General features: G+C 35.8%; 1 protein-coding gene across 45 annotated transcripts in view; it reads left to right on the top strand.

Annotated features, from left to right (window-relative positions):
* The window catches only part of GPHN (gephyrin), a 272,981-nt gene that overhangs the window by 174,046 nt on the left and 82,203 nt on the right, over window positions 1-16,732 (top strand). For 26 of the 45 annotated variants that reach the window (XM_014869451.2, XM_088167164.1, XM_088167166.1 and 23 more), the window contains one exon: window positions 6,282-6,416. In XM_014869451.2, the coding sequence (XP_014724937.1) occupies window positions 6,282-6,416 (135 nt within the window). Of the gene's footprint in view, window positions 1-1,247; window positions 1,356-6,281; window positions 6,417-16,732 lie in introns of all 45 variants that reach the window. The other 19 variants (XM_014869449.2, XM_088167146.1, XM_088167170.1 and 16 more) reach the window with 1 other exon arrangement.

The raw sequence follows: 16,732 nt of genomic DNA, 5'->3' as shown, positions 1-16,732 counted from the left end.
AGACCCTTTAGTTTGTGTCTCAGGCACTTTCCACCAATATTCATTTGCATGTTAGGACTATACACCGATGTCTTCATGTCAAACAGATGTATTTCAGGTTCATTTTGTAGAAGTAGAGCTTTATAAAAATACATGAATTCTGTTTTGGTAGGTGATTTCAAATTCCAGTGGGAGAAATGTCATTTATTATCTTAGTGTTAACATATGTTTTATGATACCATTCTGATGTGACAGACTGGTTTTAGTGGCTTTTTTTAATTCAAAGTATTCACACGCCTGAACATGCAGAGTCCAGTAGGCGGCATGTTAAGGAATCACAAAAAAATTTTGCAACCCATAATATCTAACTTGAAATTAAAATTTTCGTTTCTGAAAACAGCGATTAAAATATGACAGACAGGTAACAATTTAAGTAATAAACTGTCCAGATTACTGTATTCCAATGTGCATGTCTGTAAAAAAGATGTGAAATTCTGCCAACAAACTAAATATCATAATGTCTTTATAGTCTTGCTTTAACCTGTAATCATAGATCAGCATTACTCAAACTAAAATAATAGATTGGATACTCCAAAAGAAAAAAAATTTAGTAACAATTGTAAATAATTGCAATTCAAATTTTAATTATTTTCCCTAGAATTATTGTACTAAGTGAAGCAATATATAAATATTTACCTCAGTTTTATGTGCTCAGTTTTTTGAATGGAAAGATAATGTATCCCTGTATGTTTGGAAACAGTTTTTTCCAAACTGCTATGTTCTATATCTACTCCACAAGTTATGCTTTTAATTCCTATTATGAGAATTGAAAGTCTAAGTAACTCAAAATTATATTAAACAATTTCTAAACCAAAGCAGCAACATTCTAACTCCAGAAATGTGAATTCAGGTCTGAGACATCTTGACATTTCTAAGACAGCTGCAGCTGGAGATCATCTCCCAATATACAGAAAATCCTGATTACATATGTCTTTGCAGGGATGAATTAAGGTAATTATCATTTGCAAGTATCAGTTTCTATGAATGCAAATTTTAAATTGTTTAATTTCTTTTGATGCAGGCAAAGATAAATAATATGTGCCATTTTTAAAGGCAGGAAATACCTCAGATCTCAAATGGTTGTGTTCATATGAGCTTGGCATTTCAGTGTCACAGTTGTTTTCGCGTCATTCATTTTTGGTCATTTGCTTGTACAGTTTCATGTTTTCCTGTCACTGTATTCATAGCTGTTATGTGTTGTGCATTAGAAGCATCCATCCTATACCAGTGCAGCTGTTATCATGGCTAAAGGTCACCAGCCCATCCCTGCTCTCATCAGTTATTGCCATCACGCAGCAGGCAGTGCAGGAGATCTGGTAAGAGACACTTGCAAGAGGCTTTTGCACTAACACTAACTCCAATTGCTCTGCCTGCCTCCTAGCCTATGTGTGAACAGACAGTGCTGCTTATTTTCTTCTAACAAAGACACATCAGTGCTATCTTTGAGACCACACGTTGCAGAAAATATCTGTTTAAGATAAAGGGCTAAACAAGGCAAAGGTCATGTGTGTTGCCACTTTGAATCATTTAGCTGCTGAGATAATGTTTGCTATAAAGCCTATGTTTCTGATTAGCCACTGGCTTCATCATCTAATATATTCAATAATTCAATATAATTAAAATAATCTCCTAAAATTACTGCTTTAGAGCCATGAAATGGTAACTTTTTCCTCTTGTTCTGCTGCTTTTCTCTTAGTAGTTTTTTTTGTCAACACAATACAGCATTTGCACTGGATGTTCATAGTTTGCTTTCATCACTGGCAGTTTCTGCCCAGCTTCATTTTTGTTTTCTGTGTAGAAGTAAATTTCTCAAAAACAGAAGATTTCCAGAGTCTGGAAGCAGTAGACTTATAAATTACTAGGTTTTAGTGAATAGTAGAAAACTATTTCAGTGAATGGTAAAAAAGTCCTGTTCCCTTAGGCAAATAGTAATTTAAACCATCAATCAAATAGCCTAACACTTCTGTATTTAAAACATGATTCTGTGTCTCTTGAAAAGTCACTTAGGAAATGTGAAAACTTTAAAGTTCGCATACCTGATGATAAAGTCATATAGTACAGAAACATACATACATACATACATTTATTGCAGTGATTTTTTTTTTTTCTAGTTGAGGTTGCTAAACTAGAATTAGCACCATATTCTTCAGTATCAGTAGAACAGTTAATCTATAGCCTCTGTGAAGAACACTGTTAAGTTGTCATACACGTTTCTGTGCTCTTTTGCAGATTACCCTTAAGCTATTGTTTCATGCATTCCATAATCCAAATCAGATCTTCATACTCAAAACAGAAAGTGGTTCATTATTTGGCAGGTTATTGGGTTTTTTAAGCTGTCCTTTCTGTATGTTTTTAAGACATTTTTATCTCTTGTATAAAAGTCATAGTAACTGCCACCTACAGATTGTTTTCTTACCTCACCATCATTGTCAATCTTTGTTTCAGTTCCGAGCAAAAGAGAATAAAGAACTCATATCTTTTCCTTATTCCCCTTCTTGTCAATACTCTTGTCAAAAAGTTCTCTAATATGCAAACACAAGTGTTTAAACCAAAATAAAAGTACATCAGTGAAATACCAGGTCAGATATGTGGAAGCAATGACTGATGGATATGGTGAATATCCTTCTCTGTCGCTTCATCCATTTCTCGTTTATTTCTGTCTTTGTCAGTGTGTTACAGCAGGTTTTCCACTCCAGATAGTGCAAACAAGAAACTATTTTCACTAAGAATGTTATTGGACCCCTTTTAAAGTTTTGAGATCTCTACTCCATGTTCAATTTATTTGAAATTGAAAAATGAATAAAAAATATTAGGGAGACAAATCATAAATGCTCAGTGTGACGTAGTGAAAGTTAAAAGAACAATCTATCCAAAATGCAGTAATATTCCTGCCCTTTTTTATTCCAGGTTTCTGTGCACCAGGACATACAGACATTTCTCATGAGTTTATTAATCTCTTTAGCAGAGTTAAGAAGAAGTTGCCTTGATTGGAGACTTATATTGCCTAAATTTAATTTTTTAATATTAAAATTCAAAAACTCTCTAAATGTAGGTGAGAAAAATGAGACATTTCCCATGTTACATTATATTTTTATGTGTTTCTGTTAATGTAATAGACATACTAGTCCCTTCACAAAATTCAGCAGGTTGTAGTGGTTCAAAGAGTGTATTAGTGCTACTTTTGGCAATACAGCACATTCCACTTTCATATTAGAAAAAGAGCAAAATTTGTTACTGTGAACTAACTTCAAGCTCTCAGTGAGAAATTTTTCTCTAGAATCTAGATAGATTTATATATGAAGTATTTTCTGGTAATTGCATTTTATGTAAAAGTAGTGATTTGGAAATAATTCTCATTGAAATTAAGTGCCTGTAATCATCTTTTCCCCTTTATCTTCAGCTTCCTTTTCTGATTAATATAATGGCTGAAATTTTGCTTTAATTTTAATTTTCTCACAGGCAAAAATTAGTACTACACATGCAGTTCAGGGAAACTGGGATTGTCTCAGTCACTTCACTGCAGAGAGAGGTTTTTATTACAAAAAGGTGATATCAGATAAAATTGAAGCAATGATTGATCAGTATAGTGGGAAATAAAAGAAAGAATGTTTCTTGCCTGAAGGATATGAGACAGTATGAATATCTGGTTACTCTAGAATATCCAGAGTAAACCTAGGGAGAACTGAATCATGATATCATTTGCAAAAGCAATATTGTTATTCATGTTGTGGGGTCTAGGAGTGCATAAAAGGGGTAATGGACCTGTACACAATCATATCAAGACACGTGCAGCTGTTTATCAGAGAGTAGAGAAAAGGCATCTTATTTGAGGACTTAAAACAATTCTTTCTTTGTCTTTTTTTATTTTATGCCTTTCTCAAAGTATTTTCCTTAGGCATGGACATTAAAAAGAAGCATTGAAAGTTGTAGGGAATATCTATGCCAATATAAAACTTGGGAATTGTCAACCTGTTTTGGGCTTTAATGAATTTAAGACGGGATTTCAGGAGAAAAAGTGAACAGAAAGAAATCATACTTCTGACTACCAACCATTTGAGCATTTGAAATATCATTGATTTAGTTTAACTCTAAGATCCATCTCTGAGATGTGATTTGCAAATCAGAATACTCCATGTAGAGGCCTGTTAGGCATTGTTTCTGAAGAGGAAGATGGCCCCAGTGTAGTTGTCCATAGTGAAAAAATTCTGCTGACTTCAGAATTCACAGTGGAAATTGTAGCATGGGACGCTTAGCCTTGAAAGATCCTCTGAGGAGAGCTGACAAACTGACTGGCAAAAACACTGTTAGTCTAGAAACACTGCAGAGCAGAAAGGAGGCAGCTGGTGGCACTCTGAGAACAAAACCTCTCTTCACACAACTTATAAACAAATTAGAAACAAAAGAAACTCTTGACATGAGGAGGAGGGTATGTGGTGAAATAAGATCTCCTAGGTATAACCCAGTATTGCTAAGTCAAGGTTTCTAAATTAGACATAGACATTATTTATAGAGGGGAACCAGGGAAGCTGAAGGAGTAGGAAATTACATGTATTTAATGACACAAGTATTAAGATTGGTCATTTTAACTACACCAAGACAAGCAAGAAAGCTCTCTTAATGTTCTAATAATGTAACACATACTAAAAGCTAGGATTCAAGCTTATTTCTGGGATACTTTCCAGTGGCTTCCATCTGCCCTAAAGTCTTAGTACCAGGTGCAGACTGGGTAATAGCATCTCCATTTATTTAAAAAATTCCTGTCTGGAAATTCCCAACATTCATTATTTGGTTGCCACTGGATCTTCCTTCCTTTCTTCCTTTTATTGTCTGCTGCCATTTCCCCCAGACATGGGGGTTCTCCTGAAGGTCCTCTTAGAACCTGAACATCAGGCTGAATGGAGAAATTCTTAATGAGGAGAAAGATCTTAAAATATGCATGTGTATATATATATAATCCTTCAAAGATCTGAATGTCTACATTTTCTAGTTAGCTGTGATAGAATTTACCCAGAATTTTCCTTTAGTAAAGCCATGCTGGCTACTTCAAATCACCTCCCTGTCCTCCATGTGCCTCAACAGGGCTTGTAGGAGGATCTGTTCTGTGATCTCCCTGGGCACAGAGGTGAGACTGAGAGGTCAGCAGTTCCCAGTCCCTCCTTTCTACCCTTTTTTAAGGTCGATGCAATGTTCCCTTCTTCCAGTCACCTGGGACTTCATCTTACTGCCATGACTTTTCCAATGCCATGGACAGTGGTTTAGCAATTACATCAGCCAATTCCCTCAGGACTCTGGGAGGCAACTCATCAGGTGCCATAGACTTAGGTATGTTCAGGTTCCTGAGGTTCCTCAGGTGGTCATGAGCCTGATTGTCCCCTAGAGTGGGGCTTAATCATCCCTCTGGCTTAAGGTCCATCCATTCAGGAAGTATGGGAAGAGAGGCTGCTTGTGATGACTGAGACAAAAAACTGTTGTTGATTTACTCAGTCTTGTCCTCATCTTTTGTTACCAGTTTGCCAGTTCTTCATCAGAAGGGATATACTTCCCTAACTGGCACTTTAATATATTATGTGGGAAGTAAAAAAGACAGAATTTTTATTTTTCCCCTCAGAACATATTTTAAACCAAGTGTTGGCTTTGGATGGTGGTTTCTATGCTTTTGCCTTTACTCACTCCAGAGAGGCCTGTAGCTTTTGCAGCACAAACCTTACACTGAGAATTTTTGCAGCTGAAATAAAGTCTTCATGGAATAAAGAGTATTTACTCACTGCATGATATTCCATGTGGGAAATTTTCTCACTGCATGATGTTTCTTTAAAGGGGTTCAGTAAATTTCTAGCAAATGGTTTTATTTTTTGAATATTGCCCCCTAGTTAGTGAATGGAAAGTCTTCCTCCCTTCATGCCATGGAAGAAATTGTTGTTTGCCATTGTTGGCTTTGAAACAAAAGTTGAAGAGGAAACCATTATTTTCTTATTATTTCCTGTTGTAGTATGTTTGATTCATAGGTTTTTCAGGACAACTGGTATGTTTTGTGCTACTTCAGTTAGAATGTGACCTTATATATTTGTTAGGTATTTGTTACTGAAATTAGGAGAGTATGCCATTAACCAATGCCAAGCTCTGAGTATGAGAAGGTGTGCAAGCTAAGGAGTGAGGTATCCCTATGTTTTTGAGGTAAGGTTTTGAGTAAGTTTTACATACAGTATATGGTTGCTATTAATTGCATCTCTCTTCTTTTTAAGATTCCAGATTCCATCATCTCTCGTGGTGTTCAGGTTCTCCCACGTGACACAGCCTCCCTCAGCACTACTCCTTCAGAATCTCCTCGTGCCCAAGCCACCTCTCGCCTCTCCACTGCATCCTGCCCAACACCAAAAGTAAGTACATTTATGCCTTGCAAGCTCCATGCTCAGCCCTGTAATCTGTCAGATTAATCTATTGCCTCTGCTGAACAAGGTTGGTTCGCATGCAAGGGTTGTGTCACGCTATGTAAATGGTAAATGCAGGACAGGGTAGCTCGTTCCGTGGGCACTATTGCACAGTTTAACCTGTGGGTCCATCAACACCTTATGGTTACTGAAATTTCATGTTCTCTCTTGCAATACTGATCATGAATATGAAATTGTTAGCACCTTGAATGTATTTTAGTATCCTTCAGTATCCCCAGGAACGTAGATAATCCTGCCACTGAGTAACAGCATTAAGCAAATAGTATTTTGTCAAAAAAATACGTGTGCAAATTTCTAGCCTGGGCTGGGGCAGATCTGTGCCCCACTTTATTATTGTTCAGTTTAAGATTTTCAAACCAACTGGCTTTGCTCAAACTTAGATATTTGCTGCCTGACATTTGGAAACAAAAAATAGCCAAAATTGAATAGAAAGTTTTAATGCCAACCTTGTGGGATTATTATTCAGTTCTTAGTGATTAGATTATACTATTTAATCATTGAGGTGAACTCTATATGTTTACTTTTTGTCAAGCTTTAAATAGCATACATCAGAAACTAAGCAAATTGACCAGTGGCAAGGTCTGTAATATTTACTTTCAACAGAATTCCTTTCAGCAGAAGAAAACTGTCTAAATTTGCTTTGTACGTTCACATCACAAAGATCTTTCTGTGGCACCAGATGCTGACATACTAATAAACCAGTAGCAGATGGCAAATAATAACATTCTTCCTTATCTGACTCATGATCCTTGAAGATTATTCTGCTTGCTAAAATGATTGCCAGCATCTGCTAGTTCTTCTCTCCTACTGTCTCATTCTTTTCTGTCAGCAAACAAGATTTATGGGCACCCACCCATAGAAATATTTTGCTTTAACCTATGGGATTGTTTCATGCAGTACTTACCTTCACTGTCATAGAATCAAAATTATTCTGATGGACAGCAAATTTGAGCTTCATCATATAGTCTACTTTTCTTAAGGTTGTTCAGTGATTTCTATTTGTAAGCATCTCCTTTACTTTTTACTTAAAAATTGTATCTTGTCTGATGGCTTAAAAATAAAATCACGGAGCTTTCTACATTACAAATGCTCAGAGCAGAAGAGCAAGACAAAACAGAGAAACTGCACTGAGCCTTATGCCCGTTGATAAAACAAAATTGTCCAAAGAAATCCAAAGCTGACCAGTAATAGGCATAAATAAGGGATGGCACTGCTGAAAAATAGCTCTAGATGATACCTGTATATTTTCAGGAAGTTTTTCACAATGGGAAGGAGTAAAGACTATCTGTTATGAAGCAGAATGCACTCCTCTAGACTGTCTTGAGATTATCTCTGATTGAGATAGTCAGAGATTACAGAAAATGTACTAGAAGTTTGAAACTGATTGAAAATCTGAAACTCTGAGCAATTAGTAGAGATGAGCTCATTTCATAATTAGATCATGCTTTGGTATTTCATGTTGAGACCTGCTACTCATGTATGACTGCAAAATCAGGTTTTGTTCCAAATCTGTGAGACTACACCACTTTTATAACAGGAATTGCCATGCAACATCTAGCTAGATTAGATTTTCTGTGATGTATTTGATGATGGTTTGTTACAAGCTGATATATGGAAAAATCAAAAAAAAAAACCCAACTGGAAAATATACTTGACTGGTGATGGCATCTGTTCCTATTATTTAGAGGTTGAATTTTGCACATAAACTTCTTTACCACTTAGGGAGTTCTTGGTTCATTTTATGTATTACTTTTGAAAAAAAACAAAGAAATTACCCACTATCTTTTTGTGCAGTTCTTTACAGTATCCTCAAGGTTTCAAACATCATTTGAATTTATCAAGAAATGTGGTTCATTCAGATTCTTCAAGATTATCAATGTGTCTAAATGTCTTCACTTACTCTGTTTTTCCTTCTGGATCCTGACTTTCTAATAGTACAATATGAATTTAATTTATACTGGTCTCATGCCCACACAGTATTGAGAATAAAAGTAAATTGAACTTCTGCATCCAGGTGATGTTCCAAGATTGTTTTTAATCTGCAAGTGTGTGTCTTTTCAAAACGTTCATTTGCTGGTTTAGGATCTCATTTCAGGGCTCCAAAACATGTATATATGACATGAAACAAAGATGAGGAAGTGCCAGGGGAAAAAATTATTTCTTTGATTATACTTATTTTTGGAGTGGTGGTCTAGCCACAGAGCAAGTGGCACTGTATTTCTTTGTCAACTGCATATTCCAGTTTATTTTTTGGTACCATTTTCTTGCTGTATTTTTTTGTCCTAAGTGTACATGAACCCTTACATGTCTCTTACTGAACTTGCTAAATAACAGAAAGCTCTGTGTGTCTCAGAAAAATAAAAATCAAGCTTCTGCAATGATGGGAGCACCTCTATTAAATGATTGTAAGTAGCAGGCTACTAATGCATGAGGATACTGGAGCAGAGGTATGGGAGAACATATTACTAATGCTCCTGATTGATCTGTTAGAAGATTTTACCTTTTCATAATCATATTTTGGGAAACCTAATGTTGTTTATGTATACAACCAGATCATGTAGGCAAAATACAACATTAAATTGCAAGTTTGCTTTACTGTTTACAACTTACCATCCATGTTTTCTGAAAATCTCTGTTTCTAACAAAGAACTAAATGATAAATATTAATCTGGAACCTGGATATTTCAATCAGTCTTCATAAATGCAATTTCCTGGCAAAATAAGTAATTATATTTCTCTGGAGGTAGGAACTTTTTAAGGCAAATTGTCATTGAGACTTCCCTGTGTCAATGATTAGGTACATCCCCAAGACTAAGCAAACCAGCTTTTGTTAGCTTTTAATAAATCTCTTTAGAACACCTTTCTTGATCTCCAAATTGTGTTTGAGTTTCAAACAAAATCGACCACTGCACAAAGAGTATTTAAACCATATTTGTAGTAGATGGAGTCACATATAGAGGCAATCTAAGCTTTACTCAGAGGAAAACTGCACTAACAGTCCTCCCTTTTTCAGTCATTCAGCCATAAAGTTTATAGTGGTTGTGACATATTTTTGTCTTGTTCAATATAGTTTTGATTATTTAAAAGTTTCAAGGCTTTCTTAACAAGGTTAGATGAATTTGCTGAATACTCACATGACAGAAGTTTAAGTTGACACAGTGTGGCTTACAAGTTTTTCTTCTCATTGCAGTAGCTGCTCAGATTCTCAGATCTCACTATGTTTTTGTCTGTGTTTGTGGTTGGCATTTTCATGAAGTAAAATGCAATATTCTTTTCAGACACAAAAGCAGTAGGGGTACCTAGGGTAAATTACTTTTACAAATATGGAGACTTTTTTTTTTTTCATTAATGTTGATTCTTGGGGTTTTTTTAAGCTTACAGTACAAAACTTTTGATCTGTAACTTCAGATAACTTAAAAGAATATATCCAGAGCAAATGACTGAGTCATTATTTCAAACTTTGACTTTGTTCTGCTCATAGGGGGTTCAAATTAATATAAAAGAAAATTGCAATTTTCAAGTTGAAGTCTTCACTTCTCCCATACATAAATGATGTAATCAGTACTTAATTTTTGGTACTGTTGTGTATCAGAGTCAAAGGAAGCAGGTTTAGAAGATAGGTTTTTAATAATTGCCAAGAATTCATTTCAATGACAAGAGATGTTCAAAGTATTTCACTTTGCACAATCATCAGTCTCACTGATGTTCAGTTCTTTTACTTCAATGTGCAAAGTTTCTTTCAGTGTTATCTTTGATCACGAAGGATCCTAAAGAACTTGTTATAGTCCTTTTAAGATGAGAGTGTGGGGTTTTTTCTCTCTTGCTACTTCATTCCCTTCACTCCTTACATTTTGTTTAAGAGAAAGTTTCTCTCTACTTTACTTGCTAATTTTCTTTCCCCTCCCTAGCTATCCATTGTTTAGTTACACTGAACCAGACAATACCCTCAGTATTAAGTTAGATCCTTACAGATTTGTAGTTACAATAGATAACTTGATCCCTGTGTAATGAAAGTTCATAGGCTCTATCTTGCAGCTAAAATGAGCAAGCAAGGCTAGTTTTCAGAATTTTTTTTCAAGTCTAGCAAAACACCTATCCACTGCTCCATCCATGAACACCTTCTTTGTAACAGTACATTTAATTCTGCTAGTTGGTCGCTTTCTGTTGCTTTCTGTCTCCTGTGAAGAACTATTGTCTTTATCATTCATAAGTAGACATTTGCCTAAAGACCTAATATTCCCAATGTAGAAAGAATGACACGTGTAATTTATGTAAATGTTCCAGTTGCAGAGAATTTCTGAAATGAAATAGCCTAGAAAAATACTTTAAACATTTTTTGAAAGAAAAAAAATGCTGATGAAAGTTGTTTCTGTGACAAAAAAAACCTTATTATTTCAGTAATTTCTCATGCTTACTGCTAACAAAAAAGGATCTGTCATGAACCACCACTTTAATATTAAATGTGTACATTGACATCCACACAATGAAATGAGTTACGAATTAATGCTAAGCCTAATTCAAATTTATGTTTTCAGTCTAGTGTTTTCTCAATATAAAATTGCTATGTGAAGGAAGCACATTAGCAGATGGGAGCAGGTGGAGTTGGAAAGATGTTTTTGTCAATTATTGTTGTTACAAATTTTTCAGAAGAAATATTCAGTACTTATCAGTAAAAGAAATATCTTCCATACCAGAAATTCTTAGTTAATAGTAAGATGCTGTTGAAGATGTGCTTTGGCAAGCTGTAGTTGTAGCCACAGTGTAGATATTTTGAGTTCATTTGAATGCATAATTTTTTTTTCTTCTTGATTCTTACTGTTTCTTCTTAAGGTGGTCATCAAAGTGAAATATGGCAAGTATGTTAATGTATTTTAAAGTTTGAATGCATACACTAAATTTCCAAGTGAATTTTGTTTCTTTTTTATTTATGAGGTTTGCATAAGCTGAACTTTATTCTACCTAGGAACTTGCTTGAGTAAGTAGCAAGTGCTTTGGCATGGCGTTTTAGCTGTGATTACATTGAGGAGCATGGAAAAGTGCAAAGAATGTTTTAAATTGTTAGAGGTGAGATCACACTCCAAGCACTGCAAGGGTTTCTTGCTTTTTCTTGTAAAAATACACACAGACATAGTTAGATACATGTTCCTGCTAAAACTTCCAATGTTTTTGTGGTTATTTCTGGGTTTAATTTCCTCTTAGTTTTTTTCAATATGCGTTCCAGGATTACAGAAAATTTATTTAGTAAAAAGAGGTGCTAATAGAATGTGTATTTAAGAAAGTAACCACAATTGCCTTAGTATGAATCCTGCTTCCTAACACACATCAGTGTACTGTATCCTCCTGGGTTCTTCTCAATACAATGCGGCAGTGATTTTCAGATCAATTACTAATTAAGGTGCCTGAATATTTTCATACAGTCATTGCCTTTTTCCCTCATTGTCTAAAGTGTATTGTCTTGGCAAAACATGTGGATAATTGAGCCCTAGAAAGTCTTATTTTTAGTTTACATTTTGGTTACAAAGCCTGGTAGTGTTAGTTAACTGCAGCTGCAGCTGCAAAAGTGAGACATTGTAACTAAGGAAGAAGCAGCTTGGTTGCTTGGGATATTAAAAATCCCTCAAATACATTGTAGTTAGTTACTAAAATTCTTTAAAAAATGGAAGATAGACTTTTTAGAAAGGTCAAAAACTTCAGGGATAGTCTTTTGGGCATTTTTTTGTTAGTACCAAAATAAACCTATTAGCAAGTCAGTTCTGGAGAAGACAAACTGGGGTAAAGTGCAGGCTGAATATTGAATTTCAGTAGAATTACTTATTTGTCATAGCTTTCTTTTTTGAATATGAGTACTTCAAGTACTACTTTATTTATTCATACCTGGAGTTGGTATTAAATAGTGTAGCAGCACCAAAATACGATTTCCTTCCCTTAGTCATAGTGAAGAACTGTTTATTTTAGAGTAGAGCTTCAGATCCAGAACATCCAGAACAATTCTTGCAGGCACAGAATTAGCTACTTTTCAGACCTGTTATAGATTGAATCATACAAAGAAGCTCTGATGTGCAAAAATTCTCTACATTTGTATGTCTTAATAACTAGATGATATTTATTAAGCTACAGAATTTTATTCTTTTCCTGAGTCCAGTGAAAACTTTCAAACAGGTAAAAAAAGATAATTCAGTCCTTCCCTGAAGTAATTTTTCTTTTAAATTGTTCCTATTCTGCATGTGTATTCCTACAGAAGAGAGCAATGTTTCAGTACATACCTACTTGCTCATACATGCATTGCATGAGTTCTAGTCTCTGTATGCTAACACTGTATCACATTGTCAGTTCCTCCTTGAAATGCATTTTTAAATTAACATTTCTTACTATGCTGTCTTCCAAGGCCAAGTGTTGTTTTTGTTTTTTTTTTAATTTTGCTAACTTCAATTTGTCATTTATTTAATAGAGGGAAAAGATGTGCATCCTTTCACATTATAAGCCTTACTGACATCTTTTCTATTCCTATCCAAAACAAATCTCTGATTTGAATTCTGATGTAACACAAGATGAGGGTTTTAGGGTTTGTTTAATGGTTTGGATTTCTTTTGCCAACAGCTATGTAGTTTTGTCTGTCTTTCATCCAAAGTCTTCAAATTACTGTGAATGTACCTCTGCAGAATTTTTTGCAGGCTACATTTTCAATATATCTAGTTCTGCTTTTGTCACTGATGCTTGTTGAGATTGTTGGCACCTGGTGATCATTTTTATGTCTTGCTGAAGATGGCATCAGAAAAATATTGACTTCCCTTCTCCATTCAGTTTTTTTTCTTTGGAGCTATTTGTTCCTATTACACATGTCAATTGACTGAATCTTGTTTCTTCATGAAAAATGGTTTCAAGAGTAAAACTGTGCATCCTGTAGCCTGAATTTTCGTATAGTCTTATGTGTGTAGGAATTTGTTTTTCTTTTGTTCTTCTTCTTTAGTGTCGTAGTCCATTCATACATTAACCTGATTTAATCAGCAACTCAGCTAAGGGCTCCTGTTCCTTCACTGAGTCTTGACATAATAAATAATCCACATAATTTATTGCTGTATTCTTTTCTGATGAAATAATCAGCAGTTTTTAAAATGTATCTGTAAGGATAAACAGCAATCTTCTTGTTAGTTCTTTCTTATTAGAGTAAACAATTTAATGACGGTCTAGCAAAGTTCAGTGCCAGATATTGTAGGAGAGATAGGTAACACTATTTTAGAACAAAAAGGGTTTAATTCACCCTTTCATATCTATGTATTCAAGGGCACAAAAACACATGCATTCAGTAGTCTGTCCAGAATCCATGTGTGTGCACCCAGCTGCTCAGGTCAGGATAGCTTGAAATGATGGGGAGGATGTGGAGCACCAGCTATGACCTTCTTCACAACTTCTCTAGCATCCTTATGCTGCTATCCATTAAGTCAGTGTTGGATGCATCTTTTATGCTCTTTAGAACCTGGCAATAAAGGGGATATTTGTTTCTCCCTCTGGTTCCACCGCTTGAATATGTTTGATGTTCTTGCTGTACTGTGTGCTCCTTATGTAAACCTGCTCTTTATCATTCTGATTTCATTAGCAGCCTAACTCTGTTTTGGCCTGTAAATCATTTTAGGTTGTCTGATTTTACTGATTGGGTAACCCCAGAAGCTGCATGAAGTGCTGTGCACTAAATGAATTACCAATCTGCATGCTGTCAACATTTTGATGTTCCCTCCGCTTTGGTTTCTGGTGCTTCCCCATCCATACATGTCCTTCCTTTTCTCTGCCACTCTTCAATGTCTGTTAGACATTCAAGGAGGGTTCTTATACTGAAGTCTATGTTACCTTGCTATTGAAGCAAGCATGTCACAGTTTGATATTGTATCGTGCTTCTACAGTTTTGCATCACCATCATTATCATCATCTGCATTTCATGCACGTGTATGGTGGTTTTGGCTAGGGCAGAGCTGGTCCGGGGCTACAGAGCACTATAGCAAGCAGCAAAAGCAAAAAGTAGCCACTAAGGAGCACTAGACTAAGACACAGTCAGCAAGTGAGCTCCATGACAATCACAGGAGCCTGGTGGTTATTAGCTGAACAGAAATAACAGTTATAAATTCAATCTAGCACATTTCAATCAAGTCTGTCAGTATCTCAAACACTTTGAGCCCCATGTATGGTGCCAGAAAGACTGTTGTTGTTTAACCCCAGCTGGCAACCAGGCCTCCTGAAGCTTTCACTCTCTCCAGTGGGATGGGAGAGAGAATCAGAAGAGAAAAAGCGAGAAAACTTGTGGGTTGAGATAAGGACAGTTTAATAGGAAAAGCAAAAGCACACACACAGGCAAAGCAACACAAGGAATTAATTCACTGTTTGCCATGGGCAGGCATGAGATCATCAGCCATCTCCAGGAGAGCAGGGTTCCATCACTTGTAACAGTTATTTGGGAAGACAAACACCATCATTCCAAATCTCCCCACCTTCCTTCTTCCCTCAGCCTTACATGCTGAGCATGACCCCCTATGGTGTGGGATATCCCACAGGGGTCAGGGGTCAGCTGCTCTAGCTGTGTCCCATCCCAAGGTTTTGTGCATCCCCAGCCCACTTGCTTTTTGACTGAGGAACAGAACAGGCTCTGATGATGTTGCAAGAACTGCACAGCAGTAGAAAAACCATCTCTATATTGTTGACAGTATTTCCAGCACAAGTCCAAAGCATAGACCTGTGCCAGCTACTGTGAAGAAGATTATCTGTACCCCAGGCAAAGCCAGCACAACGGGCAACTGAAGGTAGTCTAGCAGCAGGCAGTGTTCACAGGAGCCAAAACTGATATTTAGAGGAATAAAGCTCTTTCAAGACATTCATGTTCTAATGATTAATGTATCATCAGCATTAGAAGTTTGCTGATTTCATCAAAGAAGTAACATCTATCTGATGCAAGGCGTGAGAGAGAAACAAGAATCTGAATCACAGACACTGCTTTTCTCATGATGTAAATATGCAATTCCCTTCAAGTGGTAGGTTCTTTAGCAAGTGTGATAGTCCCTGGAGTCCAGTTTCACCCTTGAAAAGGGTTTTAAATGGAGGAGTTGAAAGTAAGTAGCACCTACTGGTTCTATGATCTTAACTCCTATTTTGGTCAGTATCTAATATTATTTAGCATTAACATTTAACATGATACTATCAAAGATAGTAAAAATAAGTATAATATTATAAGATAAAAAAGTAAAAATAATTTTTCCCTTCTGCACAGCTATCTCAAGCCTTGTTTTAGAATCTCACTATCCCATTGGTCAGTCTGCACTCAGTTGCGTTTTTGCCCTTTAACTTAAATAGGTCAGTCCTTTCTTGTATTCATTCCTCAGCCAGACAAAAGAGATGCATAAAAATTTTCAGATTTCATTTTCATTAATTAACTAAGTCAAGCTCCGTCATTTTTATCCTTCAAAAAAAAACTCATTCCAAAGTTCTTACATGCTGAAATTAATTGCCCCTATTTTGCTCACCAATTTAGTTTCATTTTAAAAGACAAAATGTATATTATCTCTTTATGGGGGCATTTATGAATAGGGTAGAATTTGATTTCTTCAACTAATTTTCAACAGGATGTTTACTTGTTTGAAAGGAAAACAAGTGTTTTTTTCTATTTCTGACCGCTTCCACGCCATCATTGCACGTTATTGGATAGGAATTTCTGTAGCCACTTAATTGATATTTACAATTGCTGAAACCTACATATATTTCAGTACGTTGCTTTTTATTTAAATTAGCAATAATGGAGAAAGTCTATACGTAAAAAGTCTGTGAGAAAATAGAGATCCTTAAGGTGAGGCTTTCAAAGTGCTTACACTTGGAACATATTTCTGTGCAATGCCTGTGTTGTAAACAGGGCCTCCCATTTGATTACCTTACAGTAGATTTATGGAAATCATTCTGGAAGAAACAGTAACAGGTTTGGCAAGATTTCAAACCCAGCTGCTGGCTTTTTTTCAGGTTTACACCATCCATTGCAGCTTATTTCTTAAGACTGCTTTTTTTCTTTTATATGTAGTTTTTCAAAATGTGAGGAGCACCTTTGAGGAAGGAGTTCTTATGTGTTTGCATGGCAGTTCTTTTCAGCACAGTGTTTGTTCTATGAAGTTTGTAGACAGCCTCATTGGACAATGGTTTCACTCAACAGCACTGTGAGTATGGACAAAGATTGAGCTTGGCCATTTTCCAGGTTATTGTTAGTACTTGGCCACTTA

Source organism: Sturnus vulgaris, chromosome 6 (assembly GCF_052056855.1).
Source record: "Sturnus vulgaris isolate bStuVul1 chromosome 6, bStuVul1.hap1, whole genome shotgun sequence".
Taxonomy (NCBI): Eukaryota; Metazoa; Chordata; class Aves; order Passeriformes; family Sturnidae; genus Sturnus; species Sturnus vulgaris.
This window is presented reverse-complemented; position numbering and strand designations above follow the sequence as displayed.